We start from the raw sequence: 22,097 nt of genomic DNA on the forward strand, positions 1-22,097 counted from the left end.
CAGGGATGCCCTCTCTCACCACCCCTATTCAACACAGTGTTGGAAGTTCTGGCCAGGGCAATCAGGCAGGAGAAAGAAATAAAGAGTATTCAATTAGGAAAAGAGGAAGTCACATTGTCCCTGTTTGCAGATGACATGATTGTATATTTAGAAAACCCCATTGTCTCAGCCCAAAATCTCCTTAAGCTGATAAGCCACTTCAGCAAAGTCTCAGGATACAAAATCAATGTGCAAAAATCACAAGCATTCCTATACACCAGTAACAGACAAACAGAGAGCCAAATCATGAGTGAACTCCCATTCACAATTGTTTCAAAGAGAATAAAATACCTAGGAATCCAACTTACAAGGGATGTGAAGGACCTCTTCAAGGAGAACTACAAACCACTGCTCAATGAAATAAAAGAGGACACAAAGAAATGGAAGAACATTCCATGCTCATGGATAGGAAAAATCAATATTGTGAAAATGGCCATACTGCCCAAGGTAATTTATAGATTCAATGCCATCCCCATCAAGCTACCAATGACTTTCTTCACAGAATTGGAAAAAACTACTTTAAAGTTCATATGGAACCAAAAAAGAGCCCGCATCGCCAAGTCAATCCTAAGCCAAAAGAACAAAGCTGGAGGCATCATGCTACCTGACTTCAAACTATACTACAAGGCTACAGTAACCAAAACAGCATGGTACTGGTACCAAAACAGAGATATAGATCAATGGAACAGAACAGAGCCCTCAGAAATAATGCCGCATATCTACAACTATCTGATCTTTGACAAACCTGAGAAAAACAAGCAATGGGGAAAGGACTCCCTATTTAATAAATGGTGCTGGGAAAACTGGCTAGCCATATGTAGAAAGCTGAAACTGGATCCCTTCCTTATATCTTATACAAAAATTAATTCAAGATGGATTAAAGACTTAAATGTAAGACCTAAAACCATAAAAACCCTAGAAGAAAACCTAGGCAATACCACTCAAGACATACGCATGGGCAAGGACTTCATTACTAAAACACCAAAAGCAATGGCAACAAAAGCCAAAATTGACAAATGGGATCTAATTAAACTAAAGAGCTTCTGCACAGCAAACGAAACTACCATCAGAGTGAACAGGCAACCTACAGAATGGGAGAAAATTTTTACAATCTACCTATCTGACAAAGGGCTAATATCCAGAATCTACAAATAACTTAAATAAATTTACAAGAAAAAAATCAAACAACCCCATCAACAACTGGGCAAAGGATATGAACAGACACTTCTCAAAAGAAGACATTTATGCAGCCAAAAGACATATGAAAAAATGCTCATCATCACTGGCCATCAGAGAAATGTAAATCAAAACCACAATGAGATACCATCTCACACCAGTTAGAATGGCAATCATTAAAAAGTCAGGAAACAACAGGTGCTGGAGAGGATGTGGAGAAATAGGAACACTTTTACACTGTTGGTGGGACTGTAAACTAGTTCAACCACTGTGGAAGACAGTGTGGCAATTCCTCAAGGATCTAGAACTAGAAATACCATTTGACCCAGCCATCCCATTACTGGGTATATACCCAAAGGATTATAAATCATGCTGCTATAAAGACACATGCACACATATGTTTACTGTGGCACTATTCACAATAGCAAAGACTTGGAACCAACCCAAATGTCCATCAATGATAGACTGGATTAAGAAAATGTGGCACATATACACCATGGAATACTATGCAGCCATTAAAAAGGATCAGTTCATGTCCTTTGCAAGGACATGGATGAAGATGGAAACCATCATTCTGAGCAAACTATCACAAGGACAGAAAACCAAACACCGCATGTTCTCACTCATAGGTGGGAATTGAACAATGAGAACACTTGGACACAGGGTGGGGAACATCACACACTGGGGCCTGTTGAGGGGTAGGGGGAGGGGGGAGGGATAGCATTAGGAGATATACTTAATGTAAATGACAAGTTAACGGGTACAGCACACCAACATGGCACATGTATACATATGTAACAAACCTGCACGTTGTGCACATGTACCCTAGAACTTAAAGTATAATAAAAAAAAATTATAAATTAAAAATTTAAAAAATCACTTTAATGTGCGAAACTATTTTTGCAGTGTTCCCTCCATCTTCTGCTTCCCAATACCTGTGACAAGTCTTGACCACAAATACAGAAAGAGAAGTGTCAAAATAGGAAAGTCGAAATGAACAAATTAAACTGGAAAATTATATGATAAAATATTATTTATTTCCAAAAACTAAATCTGCTTTACACGATAAAGTGTTAAACAATAACAAAAACTTGACAAGTCATATATATCCCAATAGATTTTGTTCCATATGAATTAAAATTTAAACAATTATTAGATGCCTTTTTTTCTTTTCTTTTTTTTTTTTTGGATACAGGGCCTTGCTCTGTTGCCCAGGCTGGAGGGCAGTGGTGTGAACACAATTCAGCACAGCCTTGAGCTCCTGGACTCAAGGGATCCTTCCACCTCAGCTGCCCAAACAGGTGGGACCACAGACATGCACCACCACGCCTGGCTAATTTTTCAAATTTTTAGTAGAGATGGGTCTCACCATGTTGCCTAGGCTGGTCTTGAACTCCGGGACTGAAGCAATCCTCCCACCTCAGCCTCCCAAAGTGCTGGGATTACAAGCGTGAGCCACTGAGCCCAGCCTTGAAGTCTTTTCGTAACAATTGTAGAATATGAAACTAAAATCTAAAAATTTGGAAAATCTCAGAGAATACATTTTTTAAAAACACTGTTACATTCTCCACATCCAAAAGGCTTTATGTAAAACACCTGTCTTTGTGATTCACACAAAAAGCAGATGCCAATTCCTTAACTGAACTGATGTGACAGGAGAAACTCAATGCTAGTATAGCCGTGAGTAAGAACGCTGATCTAATTCATGTCTTTATTAATTCCTTCTCATTTCAACTTTGTGAAAGAAGGAAAGAAAAAAGAGGGGAGAGAAGGCTAGGCATGCCTACCCTGTTCCGTAGTATCTAACCCAGTGCCAGGAACAACAAAACACAAGTCATTTATAAGTGCTCAAAAACCTTAAAGTCCTAATAAGAAAGAAAACTAATTTCCTAACATATATATGAGGAAACATATAAAGACACACTATACGTTACAGTACAGTCCATAAACAGGTTGAGAGAAACTGCCAGGTTTTAAAAGTGGCTCAATTTATCAGTGGGGTGACCTAGGCAAGTTACTTTACCTCTCTGTGCCTCAATTTCCTCATCTCTAAAATAGGATAAAGGTATCTTCATCACAAGGTTGTTGTGATCATTTAAGACTCTTAGAAAAATTTCTACTGCCTCTATAGTAATAACTATGTACATATGTACACAATAAATATTAGCTGTCATTATTATTATAGAGTAGAAATAAATGGCTTAATTGAAGAAATTTTCATTGAGAAATAGTTCCAAAATTAATGTGCCAAGTCATTTATATCAACGGCTAAAGTTTTGTTTAGATTCAAGCAGTCAAGGAAGTGTAATGTAATTTAGAACACAGTTCTGGGGACCAGGCATGGTGGCTCACGCCTGTAATCCCAGCACTTTGGGAGGCCAAGGCAGGAGGATCACAAGGTCAAGAGATGGAGACCATCCTGACCAACATGGTGAAACCCCATCTCTACTAAAAATACAAAAATTAGCTGGGCGTGGTGGCAGGCGCCTGTAGTCTCAGCTACTCGGGAGGCTGAGGCAGGAGAATGGCGTGTACCTGGGAGGCGGAGCTTGCAGTGAGCCGAGATCGCACCACTGCACTCCAGCCTGGGCGACAGAGCAAGACTCCGTCTCAAAAAAAAAAAAAAGAATACAGTTTTGGGGATGACATATATATGCAGCTGCTTCATCCCTCTCCCTCCTGTACCAAACATTCCCCACTTCCATGGAAGCCTAGGCACCTTATCCATCAATTAAGCTCCTATGAGTTAAATTCTTAATGCTTAAAGATATACAAAAAGCAAAGCATTGTAAGTTCAGCAAAGCAACCACTAATACAAAACTACAGTAAATGCTTTTATTTTAAAGTAAAACTCTAAAATTCACAATAGTGAATGAGGGTGGGCTGTGGGTCAGAACGAAATAAGTGAAAGAAGTAAAAATAAAGGAAAATGGATGACAGGAGGAATATGAGACTTCAGAGAGCTGTGAAAAATTAATTCCTGGATATTCTTTCTCCTTGCTACAATTGTTAGGGCTTTTCTCACATATAACATATAACAGTAAATTACTGCAATATTTGAAACAGTTACATCTTCGTAAAATTCACTTTCTGAAATTCTTGCCAGCTCCATTAATTTGTCACTTAAAAAGCAATTCGCAATTTAAAAAAGAAACATACACAAAATAAAGGCATTACATGGTACTGTGATTTATGGGTGATGTTCTTCTCCTGCCAGCAATAATGCCACACATTTGGAAGTCGCTTTTCCAGAGTCAATGAGAGACACCATCCACCTCCCACCACCATCCCTCTCCTTGGTTATTAAGAAAAAAACTGAGCCAGCCAGGATTCCTAATGATAGTTTTTTCTCCATGAGGCCAGCTGGCACTCGGGGAGCACCCTGCATTCTCAGCTCATCAGCAGTTCCACTAAACTCTTGCAGATAAGGAGAAAATCTCCACTTAATTACTCATGGTTAAAACAAAACTAAGTATTTCCCTATTACCTACGCCTACCGCCATACCTCCTCAAGTATTCTATACCAAGGGTGTGTCCCCAAGCAAGGAGTCTAGCTCCTCTCTTCTCTTACACCCCGTGAAGGCCTCTGGAGAATTATGCCTTCGGTTGGCAATTCTCTGAACTTGTCTGTTCAAGCCAGCACCTCCGCCGAGTGAAACCGAGTAACGTTTTTAAAACGAGCTTAAAGGGGGCCAGGTGTTATGCCCACGCCGTCTGAAGTTAACTGAACAAAGGTAATGATTTAAGACGTTTACAATGCACTAATTATGAATTAATTAAATCCCTTAGTGAGGGTGCGGCACTCAGAAAAAAAACCCTCCAGCTTAATGCCCTCTATTTTTTAGAAAGGAGGGGAGGGGTCTCTAAAATCAAAAATTTTAATTTCCACGTGCTAAAAAACCTATCAGAATGCTGATTCTGAAAGGAAGATATATGTCTTATATTAGTTACATATAATTGTATAGAAACAAAACTGGAGGCACATAGACTGCTTTAGTGTAAATATAAATACATATGATATCCACATACAAGATTTTTTTTTTTAACCACACCCTCCTTGGGTGGCTTCCCAGGCTCTCTCGGGCCAAACAGCGTCACGTCGTCCGGCGGCCCACTGGATGGGGGTCTGGACTGTCACCCCGACTCCAGCGGCAGGGAACGCTGCATCGCGGTCGCCCCCCGGCAGGCGTGCGCTCTGAATCCCCCAGGTTACCCCTCCCCGGGCCCGCCCAGCCCTGCCCTGCCCTGCCCTGCCCAGCAGCCTCGCAGGCCGCGGCCCGGCCTCTCCACAACCCCGGTGCCGCCCGCCCGACCCTAGCGGGCGGCGGCGTGGGGACCCAGCTCGGGAGGGGTAGGGCGGAGCGGCTGGGCAGACGCGGGTCCCAGACTCACCATGGCCGAAGAGCCGCGAGCTAGCCCACAGCCCGAAGTCACACGGCGCCGGCGACGCCCGTTGTCCTGGTGACGCCAGCCAGGCGCCCCGCCCCGTCCCCAAGGTGGGCTCGGAGGCGGCCATTGGTGGCCGGCGAGCACGTGACCCGCAGGGGCGGTGCCCTTTGGACCGCCCACCCCTCGCCCCCGGCCCTGGAACTGGGCCTCTTCGCCTCTCCCACTTTGTATCTGGTCCATCCTCTCAGCCTGATCACCTTGATGACCCTCACCTGACAGATTACCCCGCCGCAGGCTGCCCAGCTGAAAGAGACCATGGATTTTTTTTTTTTTTTTTAAAAACGTCATACAGGTAATGCATGATTATTGAAAACATTTTAAATTACCAATAACAAGAATTTAAAAGGATAAAACGACACTCACCCCAGCACCTGAAGTAGCTACTGCTCAGATTCCATTCTATCTGCTTCAAGCTTTCAATGAGTTGTTATAATATACTGTATTCTTAAAAATGGTGGCAAACCATAGGTAACTGTTTTATAATCTACTTTTTTAGATTAAAAATGATTATCTTGGGGCCAGGTGCGGTGGCTCACGCCTGTAGTCCCAGCACTTTGGGAGGCCGAGGCGGGCGGATCACAAGGTCAGGAAATCAAGACCATCCTGGCCTAACACGATGAAACCCCATCTCTACTAAAAATACAAAAAATTAGCCAGGCGTGGTGGGGGACGCCTGTAGTCCCAGCTACTCGGGAGGCTGAGGCAGGAGAATGGCGTGAACCCGGGAGGTGGAACTTGCAGTGAGCTGAGATCACACCACTGCACTCCAGCCTGGGCGACAGAGCAAGACTCCGTCTCAAAAAAAAAAAAAATTAGTATCTTTGCATGCCACTTAATGGAATAGCATTCTATGTTTGTTGTCTAATTCATTAAATCAACTGGCAATTTGTTGAATGTTTTTAACATGGTTGAAGGGAACTCTAAATATCCTGAAATCCAGCCCATTAACTCTATGAAGAAGGACCCAGTGCGATGGGACACTTGTAATCCCAGCACTTTGGGAGGCTGAAGCAGGAGGATTGCTTGAGGCCAGGAGTTTGAGACCAGCCTGGGCAACGTAGCAAGACCCTGACTCGAAAGAAAGAGAGAGAAAGGCCGGGCGCGGTGGCTCACTCCTGTAATCCCAGCACTTTGGGAGGCCGAGGCGCGTGGATCATGAGGTCAGGAGATCGAGACTATCTTGGCTAACATGATGAAACCCCGTCTCTACTAAAAATACAAAAAATTAGCCGGGCATAGTGGCAGGTGCCTGTAGTCCCAGCTACTTGGGAGGCTGAGCCAGGAGAATGGCATGAACCCAGGAGGTGAAGCTTGCAGTGAGCCAAGATCGTGCCACTGCACTCCAACCTGGGCAACAGAGCGAGACTCTGTCTCAAAAAAAAAAAAAAAGAAAGAAAGAGAGAGAGAGAGGGAGGGAAGGAAGGAAGGAAGGAGTTTTGGTGTGTTAGAAGCAGAAAAAAATGACAAAATAAAAACAGCAAAAAAATAAAGTTACAAAAAAGAGAAAAAAAATTTTGAAGTGTAAAAAAAAATCTGTGAAGAAGAATCATATTCAACAGCTGACCTGACATCTCCCCCGGAGTGCCTAATAGACATCACAACGTAATATGGCCCAAATTAACCTCTTGATCCAAGTTTCTTACTCCCCAGTCTTCTCAAAGCGAAAGTCCCTACTATCCCCTTGATTGTTAAGACAAAAACCTAGGAATTGTCCCTGATTCCGCTGTTTCCTCACACCTCACTTCCAGTCCATTATCCCATATTCTTGACTCCACCTTAAATTCTCAATCTATCCACTCTACAACATGTCCACCTCACAACCACTATTGTCTCACCCAAATTCATCTCCATATGTGCTATGATTTGAATGTTTGTGTCCCCTCCAAACTTTATGTGAAAACATATAAAATGTGACAGTTTTAGGAAGAGGACCTCAAGGAGAGGAGTAGGCTGTGAGAGCTCTGTCCTCATGAATGGGATTAATGCCCTTATAAGAGAGCTTGAGGGAGTGAATTCAGCCCCTTTTTGCTTTTTCATCCCTTCTGCCATGTGAGGACACAGCCGTCCTCCAGAAGATGCAGCAACAAACACCATCTTGGAAGCAGAGCAGCCCTCACCAGACACCAAATCGGCCAGCACATTGATCTTAGACTTCCCAGCCTCCAGAACTATGAAAAATAAATTTCTATTGTTTATAAATTACACAGTCCTGTGGTATTTTGTTATAGCAGCACAAGTGGACTACGACCCCATGTCTTCCCTCCTGCATCCTACACAACAGCAGCATTTTCAGTGGCTTCTCATAGCACTTAAAATAAAATACAGGCCGGGCAAGGTGGCTCACGCCTGTAATCCCAGCACTTTGGGAGGCCGAGGTGGGAGGATCACCTGAGGTCAGAAGTTCGAGACCGGCCTGGCTGACATGGTGAAACCCCGTCTCTACTAGAAACACAAAAATTAGCCAGGTGTGGTGGCGGGCACCTGTAGTCCCAGCTACTTGGGAGGCTGAGGCAGAAGAATCGCTTGAACGTGGGAGGCAGAGGTTGCAGTGAGCGGAGGTCGCATCACTGCACTCCAGAAAAAAGAAAAAGAAAAAAATACAAACGCTTTCCATGGTCTACCGAAATGGTACACGATGGAGGCCTTGCCCACTGCACCAACTCCATCTCCTATCACTCTTCCCTCATTCACGCCACACTAGCCACACTTTTATTTCCTGAGGTTCCTCAAACACGTCAAATACTTTTGTACTTAAAAGCCTCAATAATATCTGCTTCCTTTATATGGAATATTCTTCCTGCAGAACTTCATGTAGACCCTTCCTTCATTTGGTACAGGTCAGTTATATCCTCAATTGTCATCTTCGCAAAAGCCTTTACTGACCTAAAATGGCTCATTCTGGTCACTCTCAAGTCAGTCAGCCTCTCTCATTTAACTCTGTCTTGTTCTCAAAGTACTTAGCCCCCCTCAAAATTATCTTTTATACCTTTTTGTTTATTAATTACTTCCTGTCTCCCCGCTCTGGAATGCAAGATGTCTATCTTGTTCCATTGTGTATTCCTAGTGTTTAGAACAGTTCCTGGCTTATAGTAGATGTTCAATAAATACCGATGATTGAATGAATGAACATCTATGCTGGGACTGTATGGTCAGTTTGAAGATCCGAATAAGAATATGACTTGATAGAGTAGGGAGTATAATAGAAAACAAATACTGTAATTACTGACAGCCTTTATTTTTATCTTTTTATTATGAGATATAAATACAAGTAATAGAATACAAATGTACATTTTGTTAAAGTGAACCCTTATATAAACACCACCCAGTTCAAGAAACAGAACATAACCAGCAACCCAGATGATCCTCATGTCTACTCTCCTAATCTGAATTCCCCATTCAACTTTTCCCCTATAGGTGATCACTGTCGTGAAATTTATGGAAATCATTTTCTTGCATTTCCTTATTCATTTGTTTTATTTTTGTTTTTTTGGAGAGGGATGTCTGGCTATGTTGCCCATGTTGGCTTCGAGCTCCTGTGCTCAAGTGATCCTTCACTTCAGCCTTCTCAGTAGCTGAGACTACAGGTGCATGCCACTGTGCCTAGTACTTTCTTGTAGTTCTTTATAAGTGTTTGTACTACATTTTTATAGCTATAAAGTATCTCCCTGAATGCACACAAGAATATATTTATCCCTTCTACTGTTGATAGGCATTTGGATCATTTCCCATTTAGGACTCTTATAAATGATGAAGCTATGAGCATTCTCCTAGTGTACATGGACACATTTCTCTAGATGACAGTTTCTCAATCTTAGCACTTTTAACATGTAGGGCCAGATAAATCTCTGTTGCTGGAGGCTGGAGGGAGAGGGTAGTCCTGTGTATTGTAAGATGTTTCACAACATCCATGATCTCTACCCACTAGATGCTAATGGCGCACCCCAGTTGTGAAAATCAAAAAATGTCTCCAGGCATTTCCAAATGTCCACAGAGTGGCAAAATTGCCCCATTTGAGAACCACAGCTCTGGAATGTCAACAAAGAGTAGAGTTGTTGGTTTACAGATTTACTACATAAATCTGAAGAAATTTATGTTTCCAAATTGTTTTCTAAAGTAGTTGTAACAGAAGTGACATCACAGAATTAGCAGAATGGGGAGCTCCAAGAATTGGTCCCTCCACTGAAGCAACCATTAAGTGGGGGAAAATGGACAGAATCGACATTTCAGACTCTGGAGTCTAATAAAACATTTAAGTCAACCAGGGAGTGCTTAATAAAGAAAGAGGCAGCTGAATTTTGATAGGAAAGAATTATGGGGGATTTTGCTTGCCCACCTAGCATCCCCTACTCCCCAGCCTGGTGGTAGTCTTATGGATGGTGGCTTGTGTTCTGATGCAGCTTGCTGGTCCCAGGCTCAGCAATATGACCTTGTTCTCAAAACATTTTGGTTATGCATTTGACCGGTTTCTGCATTCTCTAAGGCAGGAGTTCCCAACCTTTTTGGCACCAGGGACCAGTTTTGTGGACAATTTTTCCATGAACTGGGATGGGGGATGGTTTCAGGATGATCCAAGCACATTACGTTTATTGTGTATTTTGTTTCTATTATCATTACATTGTGATATATAAAAAATTAATTATACAACTCACCATGATGTAGAATCAGTGGAATCCCTGAGCTTGTTTTCCTGCAACTAGACAGTCCCATCTGGGGGTAATGGGAGGCAGTGACAGATCATCAGGCATCAGATTCTCATAAGGAATGCACAACCTAGATCTCTTACATGTGCAGTTCACAGTAGGGTTTGTGGTCCTATGAGAATCTAATCCTGGCATTGATCTGACAGGAGGCGGGACTCAGGTAGTAATGCGAGCAATGTGGAAAGGCTGTAAATACAGATGAAGTTTCACTCAATGACCGCTCACCTCCTGCTATGCAGCCCAAGCCCAGTTCCTAACAGGCCACTGACCAGCATTGGTCCATAGCCTTGGGGTTGGGGACCCCTGCTGTAAGAGACTGACCTGGAAGCTGACCCTTAATTTTACCTCCTCGGGTTGGAGGGCTTCCTGCACAGGATCTGATGGAAATATTTAAAGACATACACTATCCACCACTGCCTGTGGAAAGAAATGGAGGATAAGGCAAGCCACAGACAGACCCAAAAGCCTGAGAATGAGGAAGAATATTCTTGGGGGAATAAGAGCTTTGAAGGGCTACAGCACATAGGAATCTGGAGTATAGTATACATGCACAGGCCCAGATGCATGATCAGAAAAGGCTTAAGAGGATCCTAGACTTACACTTGTGGCTGATCTTTGGACTCCACACAAGCAAGAAGTGAGGGCTAAGGTAGGGTTGCCATCAGCTTGGCTTAGCATTGAAGGAGTGTCCTAGCTTAGAGCCAGAATGCAAAGACCAGAGGCATGGTCTTGTGGTTTTGTGGGTGTTTTTCTTTTTCTTTTTTTTCTGTCTGTAGGTATTTAAGGAAATCTCTTTCAGGTCAATAGTCAACTGCTAAGATAACAAAACAGAGAGTTCAATGAGCACACTTGACAAGGAATACAGTCTTTGCAAAAACAATTTGGAAACTCATTCAACAAGTGGATGGCTGCAGCCCTCAATAATGAAAATTAAAGCCTTGGGCAGAGTCTTATTTCCAGAGTTCCACATTATAATATTCAAAATATCCAGTTCTCAGCAAAGTAATTACAAGGCATGCAGATAAACAGGAAAGTATGGTCCACTCACAAGGGAAAAAAATAAATTCACAGAAACCATCTGTAAGGTACACGGATGTGTACCTTAGTCAAGGAATAGCCTGAGGCAGACATCCAGGCCTGCATGACACAGCAGGATTGGTGCATAGGCGCACACCTCCACTTGTTATATAACCTGTTTGTGTTAAGTTCATACTTGGCTCAAAGCCTGTAGAAGGTATAACTGTCTGTAGAAGGTATAATTGCCTTGCTGACACTGTGCACAGGGCTCTCAGGCATGGCTTGACATGGCACTAGTGCTCAGAGAAAGAGAGAGGGAGACCCAGAACTGTCCGTCTTGCAGACAAGCCATGGCATGGCTCACGCTGGTGCCCAGAGAGAGAAAGAGTTAAGCTGCTGACCCTGAAAGCAAGGGAGAGCTGGCCATGCCCCTACAGGCATGGGGGTGGCAGGAGCCGCAGAGCCAGAGCAGACAGCTGAGATAAAGACAGACAGTGTGAGAAAGCTGGTGTAAGTAAGCTGCTGATGAGAAAGCTGTTGATGAGAGCTGCTGCTGAATAAAACAATATTCACCTGCCTACGGCCCCCCGAGTGTTCTTTCAGCTAAATGCCCATCCACCCACTCCCCTCAGACCTCAGCATGGGCCAGAACCTGACACTGAGTGGACATTTGGCATAGTCGTGGACCTAACACCATCCCTATAAAATCCCAGACATTAAACTTACTAAAGAGAGACTTAAATCCACTATCTTAAATATGCTCAAATAACTAAAGAAAATCCTGAACAAAAGAACAGGAAACCAAGAAAACAACATATGAACAAATAGAGAATAGCAATAAAGAGGTAGAAATTATTAAAAGAAACCAAATAGAAATTCTGAAGCTGAAAACTGCAATAGCTGAAAAAAAATTTCACCATGGGGGTTTAGCAAGAGATTGAGCAAGCAGAAGAAAATCAGTGAACAATTGAAGTTGTTCATCTTAAGACTAGAAAGAAGAATGAGAACATGATAGATAGGAGACAGGACTAATGTGCATCTCCCACTTGGACAGACAGAACAGCATGTGGAGGCTCACACTGTGTACTTTTGCTCCAAGAACCACAGTAGGAATGTGCCAGGAAGACCGAAAGAGTTCACAGATCCTGTGGAAGAAGCGGTTCATGGCTGCGAACTGTGTGAGACAGCTAAAAACCTGAGTTCCCAAAGTATGAGAGGGGAAAATCTGCCTCGGAACACACATCCCCACTGGGGAACCTGAAAATCCAGATCACAGGAGAATGATTTAACCTTACCTAGAGTTGGAATGGATTTAGGGAGCTGAGCAAAATATTAAAATACAAGAAGCAATGAGAAGAGCCCTGTAGGTACTCCCAGTCTCCAGCTCAAGCCTAGGTAAGCCATCCCTGACTCTACCTCACGGGTCCTTGGGGAAGGCATGCAGTGGAACTAGGTAGTGGTCACTAGGTAGGGTGAAAGAAGTTTCCAACTAAATTTTGTAATTTTTTTCTTTTTGAGATGGAGTCTTGCTTTGTTGCCCAGGCTGGAGTGCAGTGGCGTGATCTTGCCTCACTGCAACCTCCGCCTCCTGGGTTCAAGTGATATCCTGCCTCAGCCTCCTGAGTAGCTTGGATTACAGGCATGTGCCACCACACCTGGCTAATTTTTGTATTTTTAGTAGAGACAGGGTTTCACCATGTTGGCCAGGCTGGCCTCGAACTCCTGACCTCAGGTGATACACCCACGTTGGCCTCCCAAAGTGCTGGGATTACAGGCATGAGCCACCACACCCAGTACTGAAATCTGTAATAATTTTGACTGAGCACAAATTTTCCTGAGCAGAATCTGGGGGGCAAATGGGAATTGCTGCAGGAGCCACAGCCAATTGTGTGGACAGGTGGGGAAGGGCAAGGCCTGAAAGCCGTACTTACTTTCTTAGCAGGGAGGCTCATAGTTTGGGGCAAGGTCTGAGCCCCATGCACATGCATGGGGATCCTAGATATAAACTCAGCACTGTTGGCAGGGCACAGCGGGAGTGAGACCAGCCTTGCTGGCTATGTGGGATTTGGATGAGGCCTGTCACTTCTGGCTTTCCCTCACTTCCCTGGTGACCTGTGTTACACAACAGGGGCAACCATATTCTCCCTTGGAACGTAACTCCATTGGCCTGAGAACCATCACCCATCTCCCACAGGGGCTGCAACAAGCCCTGCCCAAGGAGAAACTGAGCTCAAACCCACCTAACCCTGCCCCCACCTGATGTTTTTTCTCTACCCACCCTGGTTGCTGAACACAAAAGACACAAATTCTTGGGAGCTTTATGTCCCCGTCCATCACCTGAGAAACCCAAATATTTATCCTGGCCAATTTAGGGCACACTTATAATCCCCCTTCTACTACTGCAGCTGGTGCTCTCTTGAAAGTGCCACCACCTGGCTGGAGGTCAACCAACTCAAGCCATTACAGAACTCATGACAGAATAACCCTGCTCCAAGGAAAGCTAAAACAACAGCTAATTCCACTTCCTGCAACATCCTGGCCTACCAGAGGTCCTGAGTCTGTCCACATGACAACTTCACTGCTGGAATAACCAGCATTCGACAAAACCAGCACACTAAACAAAACTATAACCAAGGACTATTACAGAGTTTACTTCACTCCCCTGCCACCTCCAGTAGAGCAGGTGCTGGTATCCACAGTGGGGAGACCTGAAAATGGATGACATCACAGGACTCTTTGCAGGCATTCTCCAGCACCAGGCCAGAGCCTGGTAGCCTCACTAGGTGGCTAAACACAAAAGAGCAATAACAATCACTGCAGTCCAACTCTCAGGAAGCCCAATCCCTAGGGGAAGGGGGAGACCACCACATCAAGGGATTCTGTGGGACAAAAGAATCTGAACAGCAGCCCTTGAGTTCCAGATCTTTCCACTGAAATAGTCTACCCAAAGAAGAAGGAACCGGGGAAGTAATTCTGGTAATATAACAAAACAAGGTTCTATAACATGCCCAAAAGATCACAGTAGCTCCCCAGCAATTGATTCAAACTAAGAAGAAATCTCTGAATTGCCAGATAAAGATTTCAGAAGGTTGATTATTCAGCTACTCAGGGAGATACCAGAGAAAGTTAAAAAATAACTTAAAGAAATCAAAAGAAAATACAGGATATGGATGACAAATTTTCCGGAGAAATAAATATCATAAAGAAAAAACAACCACAACTTCTGGAAATGAAAGACACACTTAGAGAAATACAAAATACACTGAAAAGTTTCAATAATAGACTAGAATATGTAGAAGAAAGAACTTCAGAGCTTGAAGCCAAGGTTTTTGAATTAACACAATCAGACAAAGACAAATAAAAAAGAATTTTAAAATATTGAACAAAGACTCCAAGAAAGTTAGGATTATGTTAAATGACTGATACAGTTTGGCTCTGTGTCCCCACCCAAAGCTCATCTTGAATTGTACTCCCATAATTCCCACATGTTGTGGGGGGGACCTGGTGGGAGATAATTTGAATCTTGGGGGTGGTTTCTCCCATACTATACTCTCGTGGCAGTGAATAAGTCTCACAAGCTCTGATGGCTTTATCAGGGGTTTCCGCTTTTGCATCTTCCTCATTTTCTTTTGCAGCTGCCATGTAAGAGGTGCCTTTCACCTCCAGCCATGATTCCGAGGCCTCCCCAGACATGCAGAACTGTAAGCCCAATTAAACCTTTTTTTCTTCCCAGTCTTGGGTATGCCGTTATTAGCCGCATGAAAATGGACTAATACAGTACATTGGTACCAGGAATGAGGTGTTGTGAAAAGATACCCAAAAATTTGACTGGGTATCAGGCAGAGGCTGGAACAGTTGAAGGGCTCAGAAGAAAAGAGGAAAATGTGGGAAATTTTGGAACTTCCTAGAGACATGTTGAACGGCTTTGACAAAAACGCTGATAGTGATATGAACAATAGGATCCAGGCTGAGGTGGTCTCTCAGATGGAGATGAGGAACTTCTTGGGAACTGGAGCAAAGGTGATTCTTGTTATGTTTTAGCAAAGAGGCTGATGGCATTTTGCCTCTGACCTAGAGATTTGTGTAACTTTGAACTTGAAAGAGATGATTTAAGGTATCTGGTGGAAGAAACTTCTAAGCAGCAAAGCATTCAAGAGGTGACTCGGGTGCTGTTAAAAGCATTGCATTTTAAAAGGGAAACAGAGCATAAAAGTTCAGAAAATTTGCAGCCTGACAATTCAGTAGAAAAGAAAAACCCATTTTTTGAGGAGAAATTCAAGCTGGCTGCAGAAATTTGCATAAGTAACAAGGAGCCAAATGTTAATCCCCAAGACAATGGTGAAAATGTCTCCAGGGCATGCCATAGGTCCTCACAGCAGCCCCTCCCATCACAGACCCAGAAGCCTTGGAGGAAAAAATGGTTTAGTGGGCTGGGCCCAGAGTCCCCATGCTGTGTGCAGCCTAGGGACTTGGTGCCCTGTGTCCCAGCCACTCCAACTGTTGCTAAAAGGGGCCAAGTACAGCTTGGCCCATGGTTTCAGAGGTTGCAAGCCCCAAACCTTGGCAGCTTCCATGTGGTGTTGAGCCTGCAGGTGCACAGAAGTCAAGAATTGAGGTTTAGGAACCTCCACCTAGATTTCAGAAAATTTATGGCAATACCTGGATGCCCAGGCAAAAGTTTGCTGCAGGGGTGGGGCCCTCATGGAGAACCTCTGCTAGGGCAGTGCAGAAGGGAAATGTGGGGTCAGAGTCCTGACACAGAGTCCCTACACGGGCACCCACCTAGTGGAGCTGTGAGAAGAGGGCCACCATCTTCCAGACCCCAGAATGGTAGATCCACTGATAGCTTACACCGTGTGCCTGGAAAAGCTGCAGACACTCAATGCCAGCCCATGAAAGCAGCCAGGAAGGGGGCTATACCCTGCAAAGCCACAGGGGTGGAGCTGCCCAAGACTATGGGAAACTACCTCTTGCATCAGCATGACCTGGATGTGAGAAATGGAGTCAAAGGAGATCATTTTGGGGCTTTAGAATTAGACTGCCCCTCTGGATTTCAGACTTGCATGGGCCCTGTAAACCCTTTGTTTTGGCCAATTTCTCCCATTTGGAGCAGCTGTATTTACCTAATATGTGTACCCACATTGTATCTAGGAAGTAACTAGCTTGCTTTTGATTTTACAGGCTCATATGCGGAAGGGACTTGCCTTGTCTCAGATGAGACTTTGTACTGTGGACTTTTGGGTTAATGCTGAAATGAGTTAAGACTTTGGGAGACTGTTGAGAAGGCATGATTGGTTTTTAAATGTGAGGACATGAGATTTGGAGGGGTTTGGGGTGGAATTATATGGTTTGGCTCTGTGTCCCCACCCAAATCTCATCTTGAATTGTACTCCCATGATTCCCATGTGTTGTGGGAGAAACGTGATGGGAGATAATTTGAAACATGGGGGTGGTTCCCCTATACTGTTCTCTCTTGGCAGTAAATAAGTCTCACAAGATCCGATGGTTTTATCAGGGGTTTCTGCTTTTGCATCTTCCTCATTTTTCTTGCTGCCACCATGTGAGAAGTGCCTTTCACCTCCAGCCATGATTCTGAGGCCTCTCCAGCCACATGGAACTGTAAGTCCATTAAACCTTTTTTTCTTCTCAGTCTTGGTTATGTCTTTATCAGCAGCATGAAAATGAACAAATATAATGACCGAGCCTAAGAATAATTGATGTTCCTGAGGAATAAGAGAAATCTACAAATTTGGAAAACAAATTTGAGGAAATAATCAAGGAAAACTTCCCTGGCCTTGCTAGAGATCTAGACGTCCAAATACAAGAAGTGCAAAGTACACCTGGGAAATTCATGACAAAAAGATCATCACCTGGGCACATAATCATCAGGCTATCTAAAGTCAAGATAGAGGAAAGAATCTTAAGAGCTGTGAGGCAAAAGCATCAGGTAACCTATAAAGGAAAACCTATCAGATTAACAGCAGATTTCTCAGCAGAAACCCAACAAGCCAAAAAGGAGTGGAGTCCTATCTTTAGCTTCCTCAAACAAAATAATTATCAACTGAGAATTTTGTATCCAACAAAACTAAGCTTCATAAATGAAGGAGAGATAAAGTCTTTTTCAGACAAATGCTGAGAGAATGCTCTAATACCAAGCCAGCACTACAAGAAATGCTAAAAGGAATTCTAGATCTTGAAGCAAAAATCTCAAAATACACCAAAATATAACAGCCTTAAAGCATAAATCTCACAGAGTATATAAAACAATAACACAATGAAAAAAAAAGCAAGGTATAACACAATGAAAAAAGAAACAAGGTATCTAGCACAATAGATGAAACAGTACTTCACATCTCAATACTAACATTGAATGTAAATGGCCTAAATGTTCCACTCAGAAGATACAGAATGACAGAATGGATAAAAATCCACCAACCAAGTATCTGCTGTCTTCAAGAGACTCACCTAACACATAAGGACTCACTCACATAAACTTAAGGTAAAGGGGTAGAAAAAGATATTCCACGTAGATGGAAACCAAAAGAAAGCAGGAGTAGCCATCCTTATATTAGACAAAGCAGACTTTAAAGCAACAACAGTTTTAAAAGATGTAGAGGGACATTTATAATGATAAAAGGATTAGTCCAACAGGAATATATCACAATCTTAAATATATATGCACCTAACTTTGGAGTTTCCAGATTTATTAAATGATTACTACTAGATCTAAGAAATGAGATAGACAGCAACACATTAATAGTGGGGGGCTTGTAGTACTCTACTGACAGCACTACCCTGGTCATCAAGACAGAAAGTCAACAAAGAAACAATGGACTTCAACTAGACCTTAGAACAAATGGACTTAACAGATATTTACAGAACATTCTACCTAACAACTGCAGAATATACGTCCTTTTCATCAGCACATGGAACACTCTCTAAGAGAGACCATATGGTAGGCCACAAAACAAGTCTCAATAAATTTAAGAAAATTGAAATGATATCAAGTACCCTCTCAGACCACAGTGGAATAAAATCGGAAATTAACTCCTAAGGAACCCGCAAAACTATACAAATATACAAATTAAATAATCTGCTCCTGAATGATCTTTGGGTCAACAATGGAATCAAGAGGGAAATTAAAACATTCTTTGAATGGAAAGATAATAGTGACACGGCCTATCAAAACCTCTGAAATACAGTAAGAGCAGTGCTAAAAGGAAAATTCATAGCATTAAATGCCTATATCAAAAGTCTGAAAGAGGACAAATAGACAATCTAAGGTCATATCTCAAGGAAATAGAGAAAAAAGAACGAACCAAACCCAAATCCAGCAGAAGCAAAGAAATAACAAAGATCAGAGCAGAACTAAATGAAATTGAAATAAACAAAAAAGATGAATGAAACAAAAAACTTGTTCGTTGAGAAGATAAACAAAATTGATGGGCCATTAGCTAAATTAACCCAGAAGAGAGAATATCCAAATGAGCTCAGTTAGAAATGAAATGGGTGATTTTGCAACCAATACCACAGAAATGCAAAAAATCATTAAAGGCTACTATGAACACCTTTACATGCACAGACTAGAAAACCTAGAGGAGATGGATAAATTCCTGGAAATCTACAATCCTCATATGAAACCAGGAAGAAATAGAAACTCTTGAACAGACCAATAACAAGTAGTGAGATTGATACAGTAATTTAAAAATCATCAACAAAAAAAGTCCATGACCAGATGGATCCACGCTGAATTCTATCAGACAATCAAAGAAGAATTGGTACCAATTCTGCTGAAACTATTCAGAAAAACAGAGAGAGAAGGAATCCTCCCTAAATCATTCTATGAAACCAGTATCACCCTAATACCAAAACCAGGAAAGGACGTGACAAAAAAAAAAAGAAAAGGAAAATTACAGACCAAAATCTCTGATGAATATAAATGCAAAAATCCTCAACAAAATACTAGCTAACCAAATTCAACAACATATCAAAAAGGTAATACACCATGAGCAAATGAGTTTCTTTTTTCTTTTTTTATTTTATTTATTTTTTTTGAGGTGGAGTCTTGCTCTGTCATCCAGGCTGGAGTGCAGTGGTGCAATCTCAGCTCACTGCAACCTCCACCCCATGGATTCATGCAAGTCTCCTGCTTCAGCCTCCCTAGTAGCTGGGACTACAGGCACCGCCACCATGCCCGGCTAATTTTTTGTATTTTAGTAGAGACAGGGTTTCACCATGTTGGCCAGGCTGGTCTCAAACTCCTGACCTCAAGCAATCCACCTGCCTTGGCCTTTCAAAGTGCTGGGATTACAGGCATGAGCCACCAAGCCTGGCTTATCAAGTGGGTTTCATCCCAGAGATGCAAGGATTGTTTAACATATGCAAGTCAATATTTATGATACATCACATAAACAGAATTAAAAACAAAAATCATATGATCATCTCAGTAGATGCAGAAAAAGCATTTGACAAAATCCAGCATCCTTTTATGATTAAAACCCTCAGCAAAATCAACACAGAAGGGACATACCTCAAGGTAATAAAAGCCATCTATGACAAACCCACAGCCAACAGTATACTAAACGGGAAAAAAGTTAAAAGCATTCCCCCTGGAACTGGAACAAGACAAGGATGCCCACTTTCACCACTTCTACTCAACATAGTAGTGGAAGTCCTAGCCAGAGCAATCAGACAAGAGAAAGAAATAAAGGGCATCCAAATCAGTAAAGAGGAAGTTAAACTGTTGCTGTTCACTGATTATATGATGCTATACCTAGAAAACCCTAAAGACTCATCCAAAAAGCTCCTAGATCTGATAAATGAATACCATAAAGTTTCAGAATACAATATTAGTGTATACAAATTAGTGGCACTGCTATACACCAACAGCAACGAAGCTGAGAATCAAATCAAGAACTCAAACCCCTGTTTCGTTTTTTGTATGTTTGTTTGTTTTTTTGAGACGGAGTTTTGCTCTTGTTGCCCAGGCTGGAGTGCAGTGGCATGATCTCAGCTCACCGCAACCTCTGCCTCCTGGGTTCAAGCGGTTCTCCAGCCTCAGCCTCCCCAGTAGCTGAGATTACAGGCATGCACCAGCACGCCCAGCAAATTTTGTATTTTTAGTAGAGATGGGGTTTCTCCATGTTGGTAGGGCTGGTCTCGAACTCCCGACCTCAGGTGATCCCTCCTGCCTCATGCTGGGAAAAGAGCTGGGATTACAGGCTTGAGCCACTGCACCCGGCCAAGAACACAAACCCTTTTACAACAGCTGACAAAAAAGAAAAAAAAATAAACTTAGAAATATACCTAACCAAGGAGGTGAAAGATCTCTACAAGGAAAACTATAAAACACTGTTGAAAGAAACAACAGATAAACAAATAGAAACATATCCCACGCTCATAGATGGGTAGAATCAATATTGTAAAAATGATCATATTGCCAAAAGCAATCTATAGATTCAATGCAATTCCCATCAAAATACCATCATCATTCTTCATTGTACTAGAAAAAAAATCCTAAAATTCATAGGGAACCAAAAAAGAGCCCACATAGCCAAAGCAATACTAAGCAAAAAGAACAAATCTGAAGGCATCAGATTATCCAACTTCAAACTGTACTATAAGGCTATATTTACCATAACAGCATGGTACTGGTATAAAAATAGGCATGTAGACCAATGGAACAGAATATAGAACCCAGAAATAAAGCCAGATAGTTACAACCAACTGATCTTTGATGAAGCAAACAAAAACATAAATTGGGGAAAAGACACCCTATTCAAAATACGGTGCCGGAATAATTGGCAAGCCACATGTAGAAGAATGAAACTGGATCCTCATCGCTTACGTTATATAAAAATCAACTCAAGATGGATCCAATACTTAAATCTAAGACCTGAAACCATGAAAATTCTAGAAGATAACATCAGAAAAACTCTTCTAGACATTGGCTTAGGCAAACAGCTCGTGACCAAGATCCCAAAAGCAAATGAAACAAAAACAAAGATAAATAGATAGGACCTAATTAAACTAAAAAGCTTCTGCACCACAACAACAACAACAACAAACAATCAGCAAACAGACAACACACAGAGTGGGAGAAAATATTTACAAACTATGCATCCGACAAAGGACTAATGTCTAGAATTTAAAAGGAACTCAAACAAATCAGCAAGAAAAAGCAAATAATCCCATCAAAATGTAGGCTAAGGATATGAACAGAGAATTCTCAAAAGAAGATATACAAATGGGAAACAAACGTATGAAAAAATGCTCAGCATCAATAATTATCAGGGAAATGCAAATTAAAACCACAATGTGATACCACCTTACTCCTGCAAGAATGGCCATAATTATAAAATAAAAAAAAAATAGATGTTGTCATGGAGGTGGTGAAAAGGGAACCCTTTTATACTGCTGGTGAGAATGTAAACTAATAACACTACTATGGAAAACAGTGTGGATATTCCTTAAAGAACTAAAATTAGAACTACCATTTGGTCCAGCAATCCCACTACTAGGTGTCTACCCAGAGGAAAATAAGTCATGATATGAAAAATGCATTTGCACACGCATGTTTATAGCAGCACAATTCACAATTGTAAAAATATAGAACCAATCCAAATGCCATATATATATATATGCCATATAAAGGAACGAAATAATGGCATTCACAGCAACCTGGATGGAGTTGGAGACCATTCTTGTAAGTGAAGT

At 42.1% G+C, this 22,097-nt stretch overlaps 1 protein-coding gene across 2 annotated transcripts in view; it reads right to left on the minus strand.

The window, feature by feature from the left end:
• Positions 1-6,093, minus strand: part of FBXL2 (F-box and leucine rich repeat protein 2) — a 131,532-nt gene extending 125,439 nt beyond the window's left edge. For both annotated transcript variants that reach the window (XR_008501775.2, XM_054483780.2), the window contains exon 1: positions 5,608-6,093. Coding sequence is in view for 1 of the 2 variants with exons in the window: in XM_054483780.2 (XP_054339755.1) it covers positions 5,608-5,952 (345 nt within the window). In the remaining variant the exon portion in view is untranslated. The remainder of the gene's footprint in view (positions 1-5,607) is intronic.
• Positions 6,094-22,097: the final 16,004 nt, after the last annotated feature.

The sequence above is a fragment of the Pongo pygmaeus genome, chromosome 2, assembly GCF_028885625.2.
Source record: "Pongo pygmaeus isolate AG05252 chromosome 2, NHGRI_mPonPyg2-v2.0_pri, whole genome shotgun sequence".
Classification (NCBI taxonomy): domain Eukaryota; kingdom Metazoa; phylum Chordata; class Mammalia; order Primates; family Hominidae; genus Pongo; species Pongo pygmaeus.